The 24,300-nt window shown below is 38.5% G+C and overlaps 2 protein-coding genes across 2 annotated transcripts in view; one reads left to right on the forward strand and one right to left on the reverse strand.

The window, feature by feature from the left end:
- Positions 1 to 1,194: 1,194 nt before the first annotated feature.
- On the forward strand, positions 1,195 to 17,327 carry m (zona pellucida domain-containing protein miniature). The gene is made up of 7 exons (XM_017897222.1): positions 1,195 to 1,244; positions 10,122 to 10,366; positions 13,981 to 14,174; positions 14,709 to 14,831; positions 14,960 to 15,174; positions 15,492 to 15,875; positions 16,336 to 17,327. Exons 1-7 carry the CDS (start codon positions 1,203 to 1,205, stop codon positions 16,900 to 16,902), a joined length of 1,770 nt encoding a protein of 589 aa, XP_017752711.1. The 5' UTR covers positions 1,195 to 1,202; the 3' UTR covers positions 16,903 to 17,327.
- A 4,585-nt stretch (positions 17,328 to 21,912) lies between these two features.
- Positions 21,913 to 24,300, reverse strand: part of dy (transmembrane protein dusky) — an 18,497-nt gene continuing 16,109 nt past the window's right edge. The window contains exon 3 of the mRNA XM_017897223.1: positions 21,913 to 23,610. Coding sequence (XP_017752712.1) covers positions 21,913 to 23,610 — 1,698 coding nt within the window. The remainder of the gene's footprint in view (positions 23,611 to 24,300) is intronic.

Here is a 24,300-nt window from a genome sequence, read left to right on the forward strand (position 1 = left end):
AATCGATCAACGGTTGTCGAACACAAATCCGTGCGAGTTACCGATCGCTGAATCACACGTTTCTTTTACCTACATATTTATCGCCGGCCATTAGAATTACGTGGCAGACAAAAACAGAAGAAGAAGATCGGTCTTCCCCGCAATTATCATTTCCTTTCGTCCATTTATTTCCGTCCGAAGGTGACGCGGATGGCTGAGCGATATATCATTACGGAGCAAAATACTGGTCACCCTGGCAGATTTACTGTACGCAAAAGCTGTATTAGAAAGATGACGGAAGAAACGGGGAACTGGCCGGACCGGTAACGTATCGCTTATCGATTCATTAGCGACTCCGTTTCGACTACATCCGAGCTAACAAAGCGGCGCCGCTAAGTGGGTCAGGCACGAACTACAAAACAAACTAGTCGTAACTCCCTCCCACGCTCGATTTTAAGCATCCTTCTTTTCAGCCGATCGAAGACAACGCTCTCGATCGAATCGGTGTAACAGTTCAACGATGATAATCATCGGATAGGTCAATGGCTAATCAAGAATGGGAATAGAAACGCTGCCACGAAAATAGACGAAACTCGTTACCCGGCAGTCATTTGCCACATTCATCACTCGCTGATTTCAATGCTTCTTTAATACCTGTATCGATGGTGCATCAACAGACGCGAGATTTATGGACGAGATACCACTGTTGCGTGAAATACGTGAGAAAAGCACGCGAAACGAAAGAAACACGGCTAATGTTGAAATTCGTCACACCGACGGAATGTTTATTACCGATTATAATAAGTCCTGGACGGGTATAATACGTAATAAGTCCTAAAAGGGTCAGCGTTAAAGTGTCTATGGGAAAGACAATGACGAAATCAATCAATCTTGTTTATCTGAAATTGATCGTAAACGTCGCGGATCCTGATTCTACAGAACGGATCGAGCACGCGCACGCTCGAAACCCCATAACCATGATTTCTCTCGGCAAATCAATTTTGCGCTCAGACCTCCTTGGGATTCGAACCGCGACCTGACGGACGGTGTTCAGTTAATTTGCTCGCTAGACCATGGTGGTCGGATAAATTAAAATAGATCCGGCTGCAGGTTCCTTTTCCAGTCAGCTCGCTTGCATACCATTACAATGGATCAGTACCCTAACGACAAAACTTCTTTTTCCAGGAAAGCGTGTCTCATCGTGAGAGGCTGGGACCTCCAGGATGCCAGGGGTGTGCAGGTTGCTACGTATGCTGATCTATATGGTGAGAGATACACCGATTACTATATATATATATCTATGTACGAGGATTCTCCCATAAGATTGGCAAACCGATATCAACGGGAATAAATCCACGTGGATAACGCAATTCGGTCAGCCTGTATACGGACTCTGTGTATAGTCGTTATTTAGACATCTCGATTACGATTCTGATAAATGGTTATGTACAAGCGGGTCGAGCAAAGGTGATCGAACTTCCGGTTCAAAGGCTATCCAATGGCTCAAATAATAAGCAGCTGTGTAACATACGGCCGAAAGTATGCTACTTTCTCGCATAATGTACAAACGATTATTAAACTTGCTCGAGTGAATAATGAAGGCAAAACGAGGATCAACGTCTAATGCATACGTTTACGCGTAAAGATTATACGTCGGGAGAAAATTTCAGTGTAGACGTATTTTTCTTTTATGACTTGTTGTAACACTTGCTGCAATATTTCGCGATTTATACTTTTCAGTCCCGTGAATATTTTACATCCTGGTTCGTTTGAATGGGAAAGTTACGCTAACGAAAGGGGTCAAAAAGGAAGACATTTTAGAACAACTTTCAGCTGAATATCAACGAAAATGTTATTAACGCTTGAATTAACTAAAACGGGATATATATGTTTTATAATATTCTGTAATTAATCACGTGCTTGGAATATTTTCAATAACTGGCAAAATAAAAATCGGGAAAGGAGGGATTTCGATTGATTCGTTAGTTGCAGCGTTAGAGCGCGCGAAGTAAACATTGGATATCCGGGGTACGACGAAGGACAGAGATCGATAGGAAGACGGAACAACGTGTAATATCTTGCCCGATTACTTCGTATCGAGCCAAAGTTTACACACACACGCGTGATTTGCATAGAGCCATTAGACAAGGAGAGTAAGTTATCAGAGTGTGAAGATGAAAAACGTGTTGCGGATACTATTAAATTACATTGGCTCACGCATAGTTGGAATACTTGTACATAATCCTGTAGCTATTACACCGCCAAACGATTCACACGACTCTTCGCACGTTGTCTCTTATCTGCTAGCCATTCCTTTTGTAAGCCAATTAAGCTCGAGAACAGGCCGAACCACGGTCACCAATTCCGATAATGGGCTATAATTTCAGCAAACCGTGTTTGCTGACGCCGCGTTACTCATAGATCCCTTAATTAAAGGCTAACGGGCACGGTAGCCGGACCCTAAAGGTAGCGAAGGTGCCCGCTAGCAAATTAGGAATCGAGCCTAAGGGGAGAGAAGCTGCAAAGCTGTTCACCTTCGTGCCCGTGATGATCGTTACGAAATGACGCTTAATGAAAAATTCGTCACAGTTGGATGACAATGCGATGACGCAGCAAGAGACGCGACATCTTGCAAGCGGATATTCGTGCCTACTCTAGGTACCGTTACCCGTATCTTACGACCTTCTTTTCCTCCTTTTCCCCTTGCACCTGCTTCCTCTGAAAGTTATTCAGGACCCCTGCACAACCTATTGCCCCCACGACGTTATTGCCTCTGCAGAGTGAAATCTCTTATTGCGGTTTCGCGCAGGAAATGCGTCGTCCTCTCGCGTGCTTGCTCCTTGTAAATTTATGCGCTTCCGTATCCACGCTGCTCGCTCTCGCGGATTTCTATATTCATCCCGGGAAACGCCGCGTGTACTCATCGATGATTTCCTTCCACTTCATCCTATACTACCGCCTGCTCGGCTATCGCAATAATTTTCTTCAATTATTCCCATTTTCTGCCCAGTGGGAAAGGAAAGCTTTGCGCTCGAGATAGAACGTGCTGGAACTAGTCTACTTTGAGAAATGAAAAATAAATTACTCGGTTCAAGTAAATTTATGTAATTACTGACAAAGGAAATATTTACTATTTACCAATGTACACAGTGTTATCTCTTCGTCCTATTTTTCATTTTAAGACGTATTATGGAAAAATTTCCTAGTCTTTACTTTCTTTATTAATTCTTCTCAGTAGGTGTATAGATAATAGCGAAACTGAGAGTATGAGATGATTCGCTATGAAAAAGAAGATTTAAGAGTTAGTGTTATTTTACAAATTATTATTTCGAAGCACTGAAACGCTCAAGCTTTTATGCTTAACCGAATGCTAAAATTAATCTTAATTATTATCTTCACAATCCAATATAGTGATTATTTGTCAACATATATATGTCCTGATTCGATTATCATATGCACGTTTTAAATCAAAATTTGGTGCTTTCCTTTCTGGAGGATTAGGATTTATTTGTTTATGAGATAAAGTATCGTTTTGAACATCAACAAGCATCAGAGTAATATAGGTTACACTGACTTCCATAAACCAAAAACTAAAGAACTGCTTTTCTCTAATAAAATAAATTTAAAAAGACACAGAAACTAGATAAACAATAGTAAAAAAAAATTAATTAAAAATTGGTAATTAGAATACCGAAGAATTTTGTGAAGGAAGCTGGAAAAATTCTACGTTTGTTATAGAGAACGAATTTTTATTTAATTCTAATTAAGAGATATAAATAAATAAATATCTTTTATTGTTTATCATACATAAAACAACATCTTATAAGTTCATTGATCTCGTTGCTATATAAATAGTTCCACATAAAACAGATGCTAGTCTTTTTATTTTTCATTGCATAAGCAACTTTAATTGATCATTAATTTTATTACGATATTTTCATACAATTTTTCTAATAACCTTTTTCTACAAAAATACCAAAAATACTACTGTTTATTTTTACCGTTTTATCCGTTCTTTGGTTCTAATTATGTTCTTTCTAATTACTTTTCAATTCTAATTACTTCTCTCTATCTAATTTGTAGTCTCCAATTAATTACACTCAAAAAAGGAAAAGAAATTAAGAAACGCGTTATTCCAATATAAATAACACGGTAAAAATATGAAAGATGATATAAATAATGAAAAATAACTAAGAATTTAACGAACCAATTTAATCGCTAGATATTTTATAATAACAATTTAATTCAAATTTGCAGAAACCAGTAGCACTTTTCTATAAATACTTCTGCTATGAATACACTACGTAAGTCGAATTCGTTAGTCGAGATTAAAAACAAAAGGCAAATGGAGGTTCCCAGTAGTGCTCCTAACCTACAAAAATAAAGAACCTTTATACCGGCATTCATATCTCGACTCGATTGAATCTTGGATAAAATGACATTGGAATTTGAAAATCGGTTTTTCTGTTAACCTCTAAACAAGTCCTCGAACATATTGCCGATCCATCCATCGGTGATTAACTGCTGTTAGAATAAGTACCGCAAAAAGCTGCATAACCATTCATCTTTTGCCTTTGTCCGTGGCGCGACAGTACGCAAGTTTTAAAAGAGGAACTTCAAATACAAGCGACCACCGAAGTCTTTATTGGTGCCTACTCAAAAGAACGTGACGCGAAGAAATAGTTACTCGTCTCGGGCAGAGAGGGAGCACATAAACGAATACAGAGGAAGCTATTTCCGCGTGTCACGAGGAGTACAATCGGGTACACAGAGACGGGCATTAGTATTCGAACGCCAGAAGAGCCGCGATGGGAAACTCACCTACCGGCGTGCCTCACGTTCGAGTAACTCGGAATACCGATACATTCGCTGTTATAACGAACTGCCGTGGAATCGTAAAGCCTATATCCCGCGAATTGCTTCCGCCTATAGCGCATAATATAAATACTGTTTGCCATACATTTCACGTTCGGAAGCATGAACGCATTGTTTCTCCTTGATGGATGACCGAGTAAAGAATATGGACCTCGCGAAACTTTTCATCCTCTTATTTCCACTGCTTTCATTTTGTTATCGCTGATACGAAGAAATTGGTTTTTTGGAAAAATATACCGTATTTTATATTATTGTATAAAATATACCGTATATTATATTATTATATACTCGTATTGTAGTTTATATTTGGTACTTATTTTGCCATGATATTTAAGACAATGTGAGGTTATGTTGACAGATTTGCGAGGTTGTGCAATAATTATTATAGGTAGTATAGTTATGTTCGTGGTATTAATTTTCCAATTCTGAATATTTAATTTCAAATTTTTGTTTATTTCTTTGGAACAAATTTATTATATTTAATATTCAATTTTTAATTATACATATTTTCGCTATATTTATATTATCAATTTTACTATTACCAATGAATATTTAATTATAATATTAAGAATGTTAATTTCAAATTTTTGTTTATTTTTTTGGAACATATTTACAGTATTTTTAATATTCAATTTTTAATTATAAATATTTTTGCTATAGTTATATTAATAATTTTACTATTACCAATATCTTTGCAATATTTATATTATTAATTTTACTATTAGCAACATATTTGTAGCATTTATATTAGTAATTTTACAATTCTAAATATATTAGCAATATTTGTATTATTGATTTTGTAATTAATATATTTACAATATTTATATTATTAATTTTGCAATTCTACATATACTTAAAATATTTATACTTTATCATTCTTACATTTGTAATATTCATATCGATAATTTTATAATTTCAAATATATATACAACGTTATATTAGTAATTCTAGAATTCAAAATATAGGTAGAATGTGTTTAACACATAACAAAGGTTATCAGAAAGATATTATTCCTCCTAATAGTTGCTTGTACTAATAATTCAAATTTTCATAGTTAAGTATCCACGTTCCAAAAGTATTTTTCTATTTGTATGTTTAAAAAGCGCGATCTTTAAATTCTCTCCGCTCTAATTCTAACAAACGAATACAATATAATACGGAATATTTATCACGAATTGGTGAATTTAATTAAAAAATAGAAAATATGTTCCTCGATAATGACGTCAGCATAATAAAATAACAAAAAATACTAATCTGTTTATTAGTAAGATCATCAACATAATGAAATCCGGTTTCTAAACACGTGTTCCCTAGTAGATGAATATGCAAATTAATCCATCATTATAATTTCTTACGAATAATAAATGTATTCTAAAAACCATAGTAATGAGAATCAGGATGAATATTCCAAATGAAAAGTATGAATAAATTTTAGTTACATCTTTTTGTGCATGTTTGCATCTTTAAATTAAAACAAATACAGCAATTAATAGTCACTGTATAATTATTTTTAAAAATGACAAGTTACTAAGGATTAATAGTTTATATTAAAAATTTATTTTAAATCTAAATATAGCTAGATTTTGAATTAATTATAATATTGATATTATCAGTTGACTATAGAAATGTTAATACAATATATCATGGTTTTATCAGTTAACTATGTAAATAATTATATTCTATAATTTTCTAATTTTTAATTAGTCAACTGCATAAATGATTAAATTCTATAATTTACAAATTTTCCTAGAACTTAATTTAAAATATTCCAACGATTTCCATTATTCTAAAAAAATTTCGTGGTTAAATTACTCAACGAAACTATATAAATCGCCATATTTTATAATTTTCGTAGAACTGAATTTAAAATATGTCAACAATTTTCATTGCTCTAAATAATCTCATATTGAAATTACTCGATGAAATTATTCCACTACCACTTTCATTGGCAACTCTGAATGAATCACTCTATATACATCTATACCCGTATACTAGTACAAAATTGCATACGTTTTCTCCTCTCCAGCCTTGCAATCAAACACCGATAACAGCATATGCACATTGGAAAGCTAACCTATACCGAGCCACGTCTAACCTATCCAGGCAATTCATTCCCCATGCCATTCATTGTCGTCCATTGTCATTCATTACACACTTCTCAACGACATTCCCGAAAGATATCTCAAAGACTTCATCGCGAAACTATCGATTCTGAATGGAGAATCAAGCACGAACCGAGGCATCGGAGCAAAATGACGCAGAGAGAAAAACGAGGCTCGCTCGCTCGTTCGTTCACGAGAGCACGCAGCGCACACAAGCGCGTAGCCCGCGTATACCAGGTGCGTAATCATTTCTAATGAAACGTTGTCATTTAACAGTGCGATTGTAAGAGCGCAGAACTTGTTTTCACTTGCACGAAAAACGGCGACCGTTAATGCAGCGGTAAAGACGCCTCTCCCGTTACAGCATTGCGCGAGCACGGTATATACGCGGGGAACACCTTCCTTCAAAGATGCTCACTTACGCGTACGTGTCGCTGAGATTTTCTGCGGACTCTGTGGCCCGAGCAACGCCGCGACTGCCACGCGTTCGAAGTAATACGCCCAAAGCCGTACGCGAAGAATGCAGGCTGAACGTGATTTCTAGAAATCCACGGCACATACACGCCTAATCTCCCACGGCCTATACGCCTGCGATTTTACGTACCTGTATTCTGCGATATACCGCCGCTGTGATTCGCGACACGCTGTTGCATGTGAAAAGTCCTGGATCACCGTAATGAGAACATCACTGTGTTTTACCGTACTTAATATTCGAATAAGTAAGGATAGATGAGCCACACGATTGCTTCTATGCACGGAACGTCTATTTACTTATCGTTCACTCGTTTCGCGGAATTTACGATCGGGAAAGAATGTGAGGTTAGACGCGCCGGTAGTAATTTACGATAAACCTAATGGTATAATTATGCCCGGCGAGTGAAAATAAAGATACGAGAATTGCGAAATTATAGATACGAGGGGATAAGTCTCGTTATAGAGGCACTTGTCCAGGAAATGTAGCCGCGGAAAGGTCTTACGATTTGCGATATTGTACGCGACGAAAGATTTACATCTTGTTCGCTCTCCGCTCGGTCGGTAACAGAGATTTCAAAGACGGGTAAACTTTTTCGGTCGGTCATAAAGTACACGTTGCACAGCTTGTATTCGTTCTTCCCGCTGTTCATCCCTGGTTGACCTACATGGTAGCGACGGCTTGTAGTAGGTGTATAAACCATCATAACTTCACGGTTCGCGACAGGGTACCTCCATGCATAGAACGGTACGCGCAATGAAGGATAGATCGTTCGTGTAACTGCTGCTAAATATCCGTTTCGCGCGATTTCAGATGTCTCGAATATTTTACCGTAATTGAGACTCGTGCAGATATCGTTAGCCTTAATTAAGTAATCGCGTAATGGCGTATCGCCAACTTTTTTCAATCTTCGATCGTTTTTATTGCACTCGGTTATCGAATGTTTTATTTCCACTTTTATTCCACCTTGATTGCGATCTTAATACGTGGAAGGATGTATATAGTACCTTGTCAAGATATTCTATAGAAAGAAGCTTCGTGTATTAAAACGATATGTAGAATAAGAGATATAATAATTAGTTTGCGTTAATATTTAATAGACATATTTATGTTTGTTTTCGCGATATCGTATATCACGTTTGCCTTAACTTAATTACGATAGATAGCGTTTTCTCGATAAATCTTAAATTGGTTACGAAATTATTGATTTTTAACAATATTTTAGTGAGAATTACATAGTAATAAATTTTCAATCCGGTTTCTTCTCATTCGTTACAAATGTAACTAAAATTTACTAAATAAGCAACGTTTGGTAAATAAGTAAAATTTATTAAACAAATAACATTTGCAATATCGCTTTATCGAGTCTCAGAGCATCACTGACACTGTAAAAGTTTCATAACGGTTATGCATCCAGGTAACTATACCGCAACTCTTACCGTTCTATTATTCAATCAAATTTCCTGAGCAAGGTACTACATCGTTAAAAATTCTATTTAGAGTAAGCTGCCACTTAACTAATAATTTTTTTCATTTTTTTTTACGATCGCACAGTAATCGTCTCGTAAGACTTATCGATAGTTTATAGAAAATATAACTGTTGCGATCTTCTTGTCTTGCCATAAAGGATATTAATACCCGGAACGTAACAATCATTATGAGCGGTTATTAAGTTCGACTGTACGAGTATTTAAGTAATTAAATGTTTATTATATCCAATTTAAGATGAAGAAATAAGAATATAAAACGGGGACACACGTGGTTGAGTTAATAAATCTAATTGTAAGCCCAAATTAACACGCTTATAGGACGCTTAATTAGTTTAATTTATGTACGCATATAAAATAATTTTGAACAAATTAATCGACGAGATATCGTTTCCTCTATTTTTCTTAATTTGTTGAATCATTTAATAAATCAGCAGGTCCTACTATGTCGTGAAATGTTAGTAATAAAAATGTTATAATATAGTAATATTATGGCAATGCTACAATAATACTGCAATAATATTATATTAATAATACTTAATATAATAATACTGCAATAATGCTATAATAAGTCTACCATAACGCTATAATAACACTGTTATAGCGCTATATCGTAATTGGGTATTATTAATACTATACGCTACTACTAATACTATAGTAATAATAATACTAACATCAATACTATATTATTATTGTAAGACACCGAAACTATTTAGAATAAAATAGAGAATATCACTAATTTAAGGATAAAATAGCCGTCCAAACACCAATACCATATTAATATTACAATACACTAATATAACCTAGAATAAAATAGGGAATATCAGTAATTTGGGAATAAAAGAGCCGTCGAAGCTACTTATCTACAACTCCACGGATTCAAATGATCAGTACCTTGAATAACACGTATATTCAACGCCGCGGAAGTGCCCTTTATAATTTCGCATCTGCCGGATTAACGATATTCAACTGAAGGGTACTTCCGTCAGATACAGATCTAAACCGCAGAGGGTCGGTACATTTGCAATAAATTTCGATACAATGGCCCTGCGAGCCCCAACAGCGGCGTGCTCGAGGAACTTTCGAGGTGTTCAGCTGAACGATATTCATAGAAGGCATTCACGGTAGCCGTAGAGCGTATTGCAGTGAGAAAGGAAAAGAGGTCGTGGAGTTCAAGGTATAAAAACGTATTCGTTGAATGCACAGGTGGTTGGCTTGAAGAGCGTTGGTAGCAGCAGCGACATTTGGCCGCTGGAAAGACCAGAGGGAATGCCAGCCATACAGTCCCTTGAAGTGATGTGCGGAAAGGATCACATGGACGTGCATCTCTCGTTCTCCCAACCCTTTGAGGGCATCGTCTCGTCCAAGGGCCAACACGCCGATCCGCGATGCGTCTACGTTCCACCGTCCACAGGCCAGACTTTCTTCTCCTTTCGGATAGCCTACGCGAGGTAAGCCCGAGGCTAGATTTTTCGTTTCTCCATCGAACCGTGTCTATCCACGCGTACATCTTTATGGCCAAGTTCTCTTCGCGGCGCGCGCGCGCGCGCTCACACTCGATTAGAAGATTTAAGACGTGTAGAAACGTTAATGCCCGAGATCGATTATAGCGGCACGGTTTACCGCGAGCTCCACAGAGAATTGTTAACTTACGACTTCGAGTGGAACTTGTGTAGCGCCTCGCGCGAACCGGCTCGCAGCTACGATAAACGATAATTGGATGAACTATGGCGAATAACTGACAGTTATTCGACGGGTAATTAATCGACTACGATGGAGATTCGTTATTTAACATGCGAATTTTTAATGTTTTAGAAAAGTTGTACCTAGAGATTCATGGTATTTTCGACATGGTGATACGCAGGGTCGAAGTGTTAAGTTTGGGTAATGTTCCCTGCGAGAATATCGCGACGCTGGGTAAGATAAAGTGAAAATTATAGTTGTGGGCAAATGTACTTGACACGAAGATGCGAAGCAATGGAATTTCAAATTCAGTTAATATAATATCGGTAAATTCAATATAATATGACAGTACTACGAGGATGTTCGTTAATATCGTTCGGTAAGATACAGGAAAAATTATAATTATTTGAAAATAATGCGTCTTAACGTTTCTCGAAAATCATATGGATATTATATTTAATATCGGTAAATTCTACAGTAATGTGATAGTGCTACGAAAATATGGCTATCGTTTAGTAAAATAAAGTAAAAATTATAGTTATGCATAAATATTATATTTGACGCAAAGATGTGAAGAATGGAAATGTGAAATTTAATTAATATAATATTGATAAATTCAACGTAATATAACAGTTCTATGGGGACGTTGTCGTTCGGTAAGATAAAGAAAAAATTATAATTATGGGAAAATATAATATTTCTCGAATATTATACGAATATTGTACGTAATATCGGTAAATTCTACAGTAATGTGATAGTTTGACGAAAATCACTATCGTGCAATAAGATAGAATAAAAATCATAGTTATGCATAAATATTATATTTAACGCGAAGATGTGAAGAATGGAAATGTCAAATTTAATTAATATAATATTGATAAATTCAACGTAATATAATATTTCTATGAGGATGTTGTCGTTCGGTAAGATAAAGGAAAAATTATAATTATGGGAAAATATAATATTTCTTGAATATTATATGAATATTGTATATAATATCGGTAAATTCTACGGTAATGTGATAGTGCTACGAAAATATGGCTATCGTTCAGTAAGATAAAGTAAAAATTATAGTTATGCATAAATATTATATTTTACACGAGAATATGAAGAATGAGAACGTCAAATTTAATTAATATAATATCGGTAGATTCAACGTAATATGACAGTTCTATGAGGATGTTGTCGTTCGGTAAGGTACAGAAAAAATTATAATTATTAGAAAATATTACGTTTCTCGAATATTATGTGAATATTATATTTAATATCGGTAAATTCTACAGTAATGTCATAGTGCTACGAAAATATCGCTATCGTTCAGTAAAATAAAATAAAAATTATAGTTATGCATAAATAATATATTTCACACGAAGATGTGAGGAATGAAAATGTCAAATTTAGTTAACATAACATCGGTAATTTCTATGGTAATATGACAGTCCTATGGGAGTAGATATCATTTATAAGATAAAATGCAAGTCATAGCTACAGATAAATATTATATTTGAGGATGTGAACACACGAGGATGTGAAGAATGGAAGTTGTTAAATTTAGATAATGCAATATTGGTAAATTCTACAATAACATAATAGTACTACGAAAATATCGTTATAGTTCAATCCAACAAAAGTGAAAATCATAGCTATGGATACATATTACAGTTTTCAGGAAAATATAAAAAATTAAGGTACCAAATTTAATTCCTGTATTGCTAAAATGATATTCAGTTTGGATTTTGTTCATTTGATCATAGATATGGTACCAAGCCATATATGCACGCGTAAGTTTATGAGACAATCGTTGCTATTCGGTACGATAAAGTAAAAATTAAAGTTATAAATAAATATTACATTCAACAGGAAGATATGAAAAAGTTGAAGCGTTAAATTTAATTAACGTATTAGTTAACTAACGTTTAATTCGAATTTTATTTGTCTGGTCATAGATCACTACGATGCTAACATCGTTGTCATTCGGTACGAGAAAATAAAAATCGTAGCTAGAAATAAATATTATTTTGAACACAAAAATACGAGAAATAAAAGTGTAAAATATAGTTAGTATGCAGTACGAAGTGAAAATCATGGCTATCGATAAATATCGTACTCCAACAGAAAATTAAAATACAACGTGCAAATGTTTCCATAGCTAATGCATTAGTACACATTGATATTCAGCCTAGACTTTGTATATCTGATCGCAGATGCAGTACTAACCAGATATGGGGGCCTATGGAAACGGTTGTCATTCAGTTCCAGAAAGTAAAAATCATAACTATGGTTAAATGTTGTATTTATCATAATGAAAAATCGAAACGTTAAATCTAAATATTTCGGTGATTAATATATCAGTAAATTGACATTTAGCCTAGATTTAATTCGTCTGATCCAATGTTTCCCAGCGATATTTGAATCACATTTTACCTCAACACCTCGAATATTTGATTGTTTCTTTCTCAGTATAATAGGGTAATTAAACTATACTTTCGAGAAAGTACAATGTAAATAAATATTTTAAAGGAAGAAAAAGGAAGTATATGTAAAGCTGCTTTTAATTTCAATATAATTTTATATTATCGATTACTGGACTAAGAATTTCAATTGCACGTTGATGTGCAACAGTTTCTTGTCGCATGTGACCATTGAATACAAAGAAATATGCAAACACTTTAAGCAACAGTTCTTATTTTTTGGATTACTTTCAATTTTTGTCTGCATCATATAAACGATGAAATAGACGAAAAGAGTAATTCGAAGATTTCTAATTATCACCAAGATATTCAAAATTGCTTTATCATAGGATGTATGACCCACGTTGGGAAACACTGGTCTAATCGTGAATACGGTACCAAGCCAGATATGCATGAATAATTCTACAAGAATACCGTTGTTCGCAAGAAGAAAGTAAAAATCATGGCTGTTAATAAAAATCGTGCCTTGCATGAAAATACAAAGCTGGAACTGTCAAGTTTAAAATATTTCTACGTTTAATGCATCCATAAATTAATATTCAATTTGGATTTGGTCTATCCATGCATGAACAGTTTTACGAGGGTACCGTCGTTCGGTACGACAGAGTAAAAATCGTAACTATCCATAAATATCATTTTTGGCATGAGAACGTGGAAAGTGGAAGTACGAAATGTGAAATATTACGCAAATTAACGTAAATTATCAGTCAATCCAAATTCGGTGCGTCTATGCATGCACGGTCCTAGGAGAATCCCGTTGCTCATTGCGACAAGGTAAAAATGATAGCCGTGGATAAACGTTACGTTTGGCATGAAAGTATGAAAAATCGAAGCGCCGAGCTTAAAATATCCCGACAGTTAATGTATTGGTAAATTAATATTCAGCCTGGATGTTGTTCGTCTGATCGCAGATGCGGTACCAAACCAGATATGCATGGACAGTTCTACGAGAATACCGTTGTCGTTCAGTACGACAAAGATTTACTCGAGGTCTGGGACGAGGCCAAACGACTGCGATGCGAATGGTTCAACGATTACGAAAAGACCGCTTCGAAACCGCCGATGGTGATCGCAGATCTTGACGTAATACAGTTAGACTTCAGAGGTATAGCTTTTTATCTTACACACGAACACACACACACGCGCGCACACACGCACACGCGAGTATCCATATTTAGCATATCAGCGACTCTTAACGATCTCCAAATCTCTCGACATTCGTCCAAACACCGATGTAATAAATCTTATCATCGCGATCTCGATATCTCGATACAACCGGTATGCTAATTTCCGGGAGCGTTGAAAATTCAATCAACGACTGGAAAGTTCAATGGAGTTGGAGTTGGCGGGATTCGGTGTCAGTCACGTTTGAACCACACGCGAGTCTACGGACACGTAGCTGATAGAAGGAACGATGATCCTGCCGTGCAAAGAGTTTAATACGAGGTAAATGGTCGCACCGTGCACGATAACTCGTGTAGCAGCGGTTGACCACAGGTAGAACCGCAGCCGCGCCACTTAACTTCGCTTTATGCGACACGTATAAATCGCACCTGGCACCTTGTGCCTAGAGAGTGGCCAACGGACTGGCTGGAAATCGAAGGACAAATACAAGTATGCTATTTTATCGGTATTGCAGGCGACAACGTGGATTGTTGGATGGAAATTCAACACGGCAAGGGACCATGGGCACCTCCGGTTTCCGGAATAGTACCACTCGGCTCTACCCTCACCCTGGTCGTCGCCATAAACGATTATCGAGGTAACGAGCGAACGCGAACCGTGCAACTTTGCCAACGTTCGCCAACACTCGCGAATGATAAAGCATAGTCGAGGAATACTCGAAACGATTATTCGTTAATGACAAATTTGCTAATTAATTCGACACAGGGGAATTCGACATGCGCGTGAAGTCGTGCGTGGCCTCTGATGGCGGTGGACACACGATACAGCTGAGCGACGAGTTCGGATGCGTACTCAGGCCGAAGATGATCAGTCGATTCTTGAAAGCGCGGGGCTCAGACGATCGGGCAACGGTCATCACTTACGCCTTCTTCCACGCGTTCAAGTTCCCGGACGCGTTGAGCGTGCACATCAAGTGCAAGGTAAACGATGTTGGGTAATATACAGCGGATAAAACAGCTTGCAATCGAAAACAGGATTAGCGGCAACTGAAAATATTATTACACGCGGTCAGGGGTACTTTAGTACAGCTTCTGTTAGCTCGGAGAGGTGTTCGCGAATGTAAAGAGCAAATATTTAGGATCAAACATCTGAAAGAGCGGCTTAGCGAATTTACTTGGCAAACGACAATGAACGTTAAATGACTCGACTGTTCGTTATGCAAATTTGTATTTAGAAGAAAAAGAAAGGATGACCGAGAGGGACATCAAAGCGATAAGTTGTTTTGATCAATGTCAAGGTTGAGATCTGTCGTCACGGATGTTTGGATCACTGTCAACTCAGCGGATCCGTCGGCCACTACATTCAAGAACGCAAGGATCAGATACGACCGCAGTACCCGCAGACCACAGCGCCGCCCACCGTTCACAACGATGACGACAACAGTGCCGACAAGAATAACGAAAACATCGGAGGTGGAGCCGAGCAAGCTGATGGTTCCCTTTACGACGACATCATTCAAGATGGTGACGAGATGACCTCGATAGGGGGTCACTTCTTGGGGGTCGAAAAGTCGGTGCCTAAAGCGCAAGCGCAGACGAGTAACCGGCTACCGGCGCCAGTAGTCGAGGCACCTAACGAAGAAGTTCACTTGGACGACGCCGATCTTTCGAGGCCATTCGTAGTAAATACTTTTCCTTACTTATCTTTCACAGTCTATCCGCATTCTCCTACTTTATTTATTTATTAATTTCAGTCTTACTTTCGATGAAATGGTTTACGCGCGTAATCTTATCCCGTGCACCTTCATCCAATCAAGTTCCGTCCATATCTAATCTCATGCTTTAAAATAAAACTAAAAAAGAAAGGAATCGATCGATAACGATATATGTGTAAAGCGATTATACACCGCATAACCTGTACAAAATATACAGGGTGATTGGCTCGTTAGTGGACTCAAAGGTACGAGGACATGTCCTGCTGCGATGTTCGAAGAACGATGCTGTCTTTGGGTCCAGTAGCGTAGTATAGCGTTATTGAGAAAAAGTCGTTGAGAAAAGTCGAGAGATTCCTTTGTTCTAATGGAAATGTAGAATTAGAATTTTTAGTGGAGCTGCTTCTAAAATTTGTACGCTTGTCTTCAGGATCCACCGCGGGTGACGCGATACGAGAGCGAGCAAGATCAATTCCCTCACGGTCCCCGGAATCTCGAGGGAGACAGCGGCGCGATACCAGTGACACCTCTCTCGTCTCCGAATGGCAGACGAAAGAGATCGGTCGTGGTGTCGGATAGGAAAATCCGTAGCGCTGACGTCGGTGTGAGCGGTTTGTACGAGGTGATCTCGGAAGCTGATCTAGCCTTTAGCCCGGACACTCATGCGGAAGCAGTAACGGTCTTTCAAGGTAGAATACGCGAGGAAGTAGTTTATGGTATCTGCCTGCCCATGCCCGGTTTCAGCGCGCTGTTTATCGTCGTGGCGCTTTCTGCAGTCATTTCCGCGCTTGTCGCCGGCGCGATGTTGCATCGATTGCAAGCGCAACGCGAGGCGGCCGACAGCAGAAAGAACAATAGAGCAGTGCACTCGACCAACGGCTGGCTGCCTTACGGGTTGCTGCGCGTACGGTGCACAACGAGACCAGCTCATCCGGAACAAATTCAACAAAAACAAACGAATCCAGTCGCCACGAGTCCCTCGGTCGAGAGAGGTTGACGATTCGTGACTTTTGTGTCGCTAGTGGGACGCGGCTGTGTACGCTCCACGAAAGACAATGTGCAATAATACGCTGTACAAAGTATTTTAAGTGCGTCAAATCACGTGCGACAGTTTCTTCTTACGAATGATTCCGAGACCATCGTGTTCCCTTCCAGACCATTCACCGGGTGTGCTTTAAAATCAAGCCAAGCTCCCTCTGTGACGGACATTTTTTTTTTTTCCCATACATTTCCATCGGAACCTTCATTTTTCCCTTTCCCTTCGTTTCCTTCTACTTCTTCCCTCTGTTTCTTCCTTTTCTTCGTCTCCTTCTTCTTCTTCTTCTTCTTCTTCTCTCACGAAGAATCCTGCAAACGAAAGCATTACTAAATGATTATTTTCGAGAGGCAATTATTGGTATTGGGTAAGTAAGGAGCATAATCACGCACAATATATTCGCTATAGAATGAATTTAACGAAACTCGCAAGAGGGATATGGTGGCCCTCCAGAGGACAATGTGGCAGCACTCGCTGTGAATATTGTAAAAATAACGTTTCACCTTTGGCATTGCGAATGATATTGTTAGGAAAGATTGTTTTCTTTGATCGATGTAATCGAATCAAATACGATAGGGAAGAAAAACGATACTGCTTTCGATACGTGTCTTTTCCCTTAGGTAATTCATGAATCAAAAGGTGCGTATTTTAATATCTTCTATGAGTCTGTAGAATACGAACTAATGCGATTTATAAGATTTATTCTTTTGTACGGATGTCGTGACGTGTCCTGTAGCATGTCACGCCTGCGCGTCTGTTATCTATTTAATGACGAATTCCCTAGAGGTGCTGCTAATGAGTATACGTTTGCACGACTATAATAAAAGTCGAACGGCGATATAATAAAAATTAATATCACACGTCGATGTGCAAGTCGCTACTGTACGCTATATATAGCTTTTCAATTTCTATATCAAATATTTCGCTTAGAAATCGACACTTCTGACATTCGTCATTGACAAATAATAATAAATATTGTACATAATAGGAAAAAGTATATTTTCGACCATTACAAAAGTTTAATGTCAATTTAACTGTTAATTATTTCTACATACTCGTGTATCGTGGTTAGCAATAACGCTTTTCCTATTTGTATCTTTAAATAAAATAATATTTAAATTACATTTGTATAAAATTATCCATATCTAGCAACTACGTAAGTTATTCTATTTAGGCACGCATTCTAACCTATTTTTATATACGAAACTTAATTCCTTGTCAATAAGGTATGTCAGAGTTTTAAAACCTATCGCAATATTAGAGTATGTTTGTGTTACGATAAATAAATCAAATTATATAATTGTATTCGTTTGCGTGTAAAAGGACAGCGATAACGAAACTAGCGATTACTCGTTTCTTCGAATATAATACACGAAAGATGCTATTTAGTTCGATGCGTTGAGCCACCATTGAAATTTCGTGTATATCGAATTATTCGTCGACGGTCGCGCCAACTGGCGGCGCTCGGCGGAAACTTGGTAATAACAGCACCTCTAGAATTAGCCCTAAAGAGGCTGAGAATAACAGCTAACTGAAAATAGGAGCGATATCGCGAATATTTTCAGGGAAATTGAAAGATGCTAAGCTCAAATTCTTCTCTGTTTTCAAATATTTATATTGTTACGTTAGAGTAATACGAAAATTCGATGTACTTTAGCGAACGCCTCGATGCGTCTAACCTTTCGTCGACACTCGAACGAAGCATATTAGACGTAGTGGAATCGATATAATTTTACCTTGAAGAAATACATATATTATATCATGACATTTTCTGCTTTTGTTCGATTCCTCTTTTGTTCAGTGTCAACCGAAGGTTAACGAAATCTCACGAAAAACCGATCGCCCTCTCAGGCTTCTCGAATAGGCGACTGCATGGTAGAGGCGAGGTTATTTAAAAATCTATGAAACGCAACACGGATTTAGAATGTCCAGGAAGACATTTGAACAGGATTCTGTATTCGCTGAGCTTGAAATACCACGTATACGTAATTATACATATAAATAAGGTGCGTATATCTGGGAAGCTCTGTCGCGAAAAGGGCTTTTCACTCGAAAAGCACTCGTTGCAAGCACGAAAGCAGAAAGCGAAAGTTGTACGTATGCAGAGGAAAGCGAGGTCTCCTCGTCGTCCCTTCATCGTCGTTTACATACCACGTATCCCTTTCACTTCCGTCTTTGTAATAAAAAATGAAAATGTTTGTCTTTTTTCTTCCCCTAGGAACAGATTAATTAACGATACGGTGTTTGGATAGTTACATTTTATTTACTTACTCGTCCAAACGTTTTGCAAATCGCCAGAACAATTGTATCGCGTTAGGTTATCTTACGAATTATGAGTATATGTATACACGTGTAAAAAACAAGAGAGAGAGAGAGAGAGAGAGAGAGAGAGAATATTCTCGTACGCTTGGAGAGAAAGAGAATCGTTAAAGTGGGTACGACAATCACCAATTATAAGCGCGGCCACGCGCCATATTGGACAACTACTATAATACTTGGAGCGAAAGGAAACGGAGTTAGGTAGGTTGTTAATCGAGAGGTTGTGTTTTTATTTAACATAAATCAATGGTAATGCCAATAAATGTATTTACAGGACCTTGATCTATTTCCACAAAACCAACCGATCACTCTCCCCCTGTGCCTCTTCTTTTTATTTCCCCAAACGAAAACAATTTCAGACGTTACAAAACGGTAATACGAAACAGCAGTCGATTTCAAATTCCCCTAGCTCGCTAGGGAATTCGCTAGTCGCGTGAGAATATTGATGTAAAAAGGCTATTAAATATAATTATACATTTATTCATATACAAAAGTTCAAATAATAATATTCCTGTAAAAATACATTATCTCGCCGAGGAAACAATAATTTATAAACATCTTTATACCTACGTGCTTACGTTAATATTAAATATTATATCATAATCTTTCGTATGCTGTTACAAGCTACTGACTATTCCTTTATACATTCGATCTTAACATTTCGTGTAAATTTTTGTATCTTTCATTCTTTCGCTCGCGTAATCATCGTCGATAATTATTTCATCGAATTTTTCCTGCGTGGAAGGTTAAAGTTTATCGTGGAACCGGATTATCCGTTATTTATTCTCTACGATTGTACACGTTTTGGTTTCCTGTTTACAGTAAAACGTCGATTATCGGGATCGCAGATTATTACACGAGACCAATTATTATCGGGATACAATGAGTCACGTACTTGTAGCACCGCGAGTCGCGTACTGGCACTATTTATATTTTAAAATACGCGTCTACGTTCTAATTTTAACGTATCTTTTAAACGACCATTCGCTATTCTCGAGTAAGCTTGGAATAAATTATGCAACGCTTAAACGACAAGGAAGATTAAATTTAAACTAATCATTCACGATGTCAATGTCCAAAAAATAATTAGAGTATACATATCGTAGACGAAGATGACGTTGTTTCGTTTATTTTCATTTTTATGCGTCTATTTCAATGCATGGATAACAAGATAATCTATTTAGACAGATATTTGTTTATTATATATAATAAATTTATCGTATATAATAAATAAATAGGTATCTCTTCGTACGTACACGTTGGATATTTATGTAATATCGAGACGAATGAAAATACGAGAGGAAATCGATGCCCTTCGGATATTTATTTCAGGAGAAATGCGAAATTTATTTATACCCAGAAACGCTCTATCCGTTTCTAACATTTCGCTATTACGCGCTCTTTTATTCGACAAGTATTTCCGAAAATTGAATATTCACTCGACTTTGACGAAAAATCGTGAAAATATACCTTCGGAAGATAATCGACGTTTTACTGGAACTTGGAATATGACATTTTCCATTAGGCAAAGATATGCTATTCAGATACGATAAGAATCTCCGTTACATGGCAGCGCGTATACAAACTAAAGGTAGAAAATTGTCCGCTTCACTGAAGCGAAACATTTGCATTCAATGTTACCCTAAAGATAGATTTATTAAAACCGAGATAACATCTTTTAATAGTTTCGCGATAGTGACTGGCTCTTACACGGTTACAAGTGCACGTGGTACAGCGTACAAAGTCGGAGAAATTTGGAACGTTGTTACTTAATAAATAAATAATATTAAAACGATAATATTGTGAAAAGGATGTTGCGAAGAAGAGAGAAAAGGGAGGATCTTCTCTGAAACATAGACTATCTCGTAGGTTTTATTTCTCGCGATGCTTCAGCCTTGGTCGTATCGAGTGACGCGTTGTCGATACGCGAGAAGCAAGGATAAATTAAAAAGAAAAGGAAATACCCAAATACACCGTGGTCCCGATATAATTGTAACGAGGAAGTCGCGTGGGCAAAATGTTTGATTATCTTTGACTAAATTTTTCCAAGTGTCTACACACAGTCGCCAGCTAGGGCTTGAGCGTAAGATTCATCATGACGAAGCACAAATCCATATTACTCGATCGTTCTGCTCGAACAGATGCGGTACACGTAGCAGAGAGCATCCTTATTTATTTTAATACAAACGATACTCTGTCCGATACGTGTCGGTATACAGAATCGTGCTTGCGACATTCTGTAGCCTCTACGATACCTGTAATGGCGCGACCAAGAGGACCGGTTTGCGCGACATCCAATAGATGGAAGTTAAAAATTTTCTCCGAACGGTCTGGATCGGTCTGAAAATAAATACGAAATAAGAACTATCGAGTAAGTCACCGGGACGTATACCTCGTGCGGTATAGAGGATCCGGCAACTGGTTTATTGAGCAATTCCGTATCGAAGTAGGTTAAATAACGATGCGCATCTACTTTCGACACGACGAACCGTGATTCGTCAGCCGTGATATTTGCTTCGATAAATAATTCATAACTACGAAAATCGTGAAACCAGTCTCGAGGAAGAAACCCGCTTGATACGAGGGTTCTCTACGCAAAAGTAAAGACGATCGGCAACGAGCGGCCATTGAACGTGCCACGAGCGTTTCTACCTAGGAGTAGAAGTACGTCCTGATCGACTTTTTAGGTATGCTTTGTTCTCCGTTATAATACGTCGCAGCCTTCCTAGCTTTGCCTAAGAACGGTCTTAGGTGTAGACAGAGGTAGATGGAAAGTATGCAGGAGAAGAGCAAGACGGCAAGAAGCACTATGAGCGTGACGACGAAACCTGGAGTGGTCATGCAAATCATAGCAGCGTTCGCGGTGTTCTCGTTACGTACGGGAAAGACCATGGTGGACCCGCTAGATTCGCCATTGTTGGACTCGTCGATAGAAAAGTCACCTGTAGAGACTACTCGTATTATGCGATTCACGCCGACAGCCTTCTGAGGCGCCGGCATTATCTCTCGAGATTTTCTCCGTCTTTCGTCCCGAGGACGACCAGCAGCCGCCTGCAAATAAGCTTCCAGGGGGAGTGGGATAGGTGGCGGAAGACCGTAGCTGGAATCGGGATGCCCATTGGACGGAGGATGATGATGGTTCTCCAGGAGACCCTGAGACTCCAACAGCAGAGGAGACTCGGAGCACTGCTCTGGACACTGGTATCTGCATATCTGTATGGTGCATTGGAAATGCACCTCCATCGAGTCCGGGAACTTGAATGCCTGAAAATGAGCGTAGGAAAGGACCGATGCGGACGCGCCGAAGTTCTTAATCTTGGTGAACCGGGACATGAGCTTTGGCCTGGTAATGCAACCTCTCTGGTCGACCAGCTGGATCGGCGCTCGCTTGCCATCGTGAGCCATGCAGTTTCTCACGAGCATATCGAACTTGGAATCGTCGTCTTTTATCGCGAGTACCATCGTCATCGTTTGACCGATCTTTACCAGACCGGAGACCTCCGACGCCCATGGGCCCTTTCCGACCTGTATTTGCATCCAACAACCAACGTTATCACCGGCGAAGTCAGCCCGCACCACGTCCAACATGTCGACGGGAAACGGACGGAAGGTAACAGATTTCTCGTACAAGTCGTGCCAAGTACACCGTAGCTTACGCGCCTGATCCCAAACTTCCTGAACTTGAGGATCGTATTGCACCACGATAATGTTTTCAAAGTACGTTCCTGACCCGGATTCAGCGCCGTACCCATATAAACCATTCTCTGTATTCCCAGCTGTGCCACACGCGTGAATACTAATGTCGAAGTTAACCGATGTGCGCCCTAAACCTGCTGGTAAGTGCACACAATTAACGTTACTGTAGTGGCCTTTGCTGAAGACTATACCGTAGAACGGTTTGTCAAAGCCGAGATAAACTTTCATCAGATTTTTCTCGCATTTCACGTCTAAAGAAATGATCTTCGGCATATCTGGCGTGGGTGCCGGCCAGGGTTCTGCACCTACCGCTGTACTAATCCCACCACCCGTTGTGTAGATCTTGTCAATGGCCTCCGATGACGTCTTGGATGGCGGTAAAGGTGGCGGTGGCCCATGATATGCGACGTTATGGTGCGGTCGCGGATGCGGCAGTCCCAGGCCACCTCGACTCGGCGGAAGCGGCAGGGGATGGCCTCGAAGACCACCCGGTTTATAGTGATTACCGCCGGCATCCTTCTCGCCTAACGATTCTAACGCCAATTGGTCCGAACTATTTATGTCGTTGTCTTGTCGATTCAGCGCTGAGTTATCGTTTCGGTTATCCTCGCCCGGGATTGCCTCCACTACCTCCACATCCTCCGTTCGAGCCAGCTGCGAACAGAAAAATGAAATGCATCACTGCGGACGTGTTCCCATGCAAAGTAGGTAGTGAAGTATTTTGTAGAACATCCATCCAGGGGAAAGGGATAAACGACGAGAAAGCGTGAAAGTAGATTGACGTTGTCGGGCTACATAATTTACAGACGCGCGAGTTCTTTAAGAACGGCCCGCCTTTATTCCGGACGAGCTCACAAGCGCAATCAGCCAATACCCGTACATACACATTCACCTAAATTATCGTGTAACCACGCACGAATTTACTCTGCACGGATCCTGACGAAAGAATTAATCGCACCTCCGACATCTCAACGAAAGATGTAACGTGTCTACAGCTTAACTTTGCGCGAGATATTTCGTATTTCCCAAATCAATCCCATAATTTCCATCTTACGTATACTTTTAGGATACTTATTCTTTTACTTTATACTTCTACCATTTTCCTCCTTCTCTTTTCTTTCATCGAACGATCTTCCGTAAGCCGTAGTCAAATTTTGTTTTATTCCAATTACTCGATACTATTAACTAATATACTTGTTAAATAAGATTTATTATCATTTATTAGTTAAATTATTATTTGTCAACTATCGGTTAAACTACCGTTATTTATCGGCTAAGATAATATTTATTTAGCTCTGTAACTCGAACTTCTAATGCCACTGCTACTGCATACCATTTTCCTCT

The sequence above is a fragment of the Eufriesea mexicana genome, unplaced genomic scaffold (assembly GCF_001483705.2).
Source record: "Eufriesea mexicana isolate 0111107269 unplaced genomic scaffold, ASM148370v2 scaffold471, whole genome shotgun sequence".
NCBI classification, from domain to species: Eukaryota; Metazoa; Arthropoda; class Insecta; order Hymenoptera; family Apidae; genus Eufriesea; species Eufriesea mexicana.

Bases quoted from the DNA above. Each gene is read 5' to 3' on its own strand.
- m (XM_017897222.1), top strand. From the start codon at position 1,203: ATGCCAGGGGTGTGCAGGTTGCTACGTATGCTGATCTATATG. The intron at 15,175-15,491 runs GTAAACGATGTT...ATCAATGTCAAG, and splicing joins GCGTGCACATCAAGTGCAAG to GTTGAGATCTGTCGTCACGG. The intron at 15,876-16,335 runs GTAAATACTTTT...GCTTGTCTTCAG, and splicing joins ATCTTTCGAGGCCATTCGTA to GATCCACCGCGGGTGACGCG.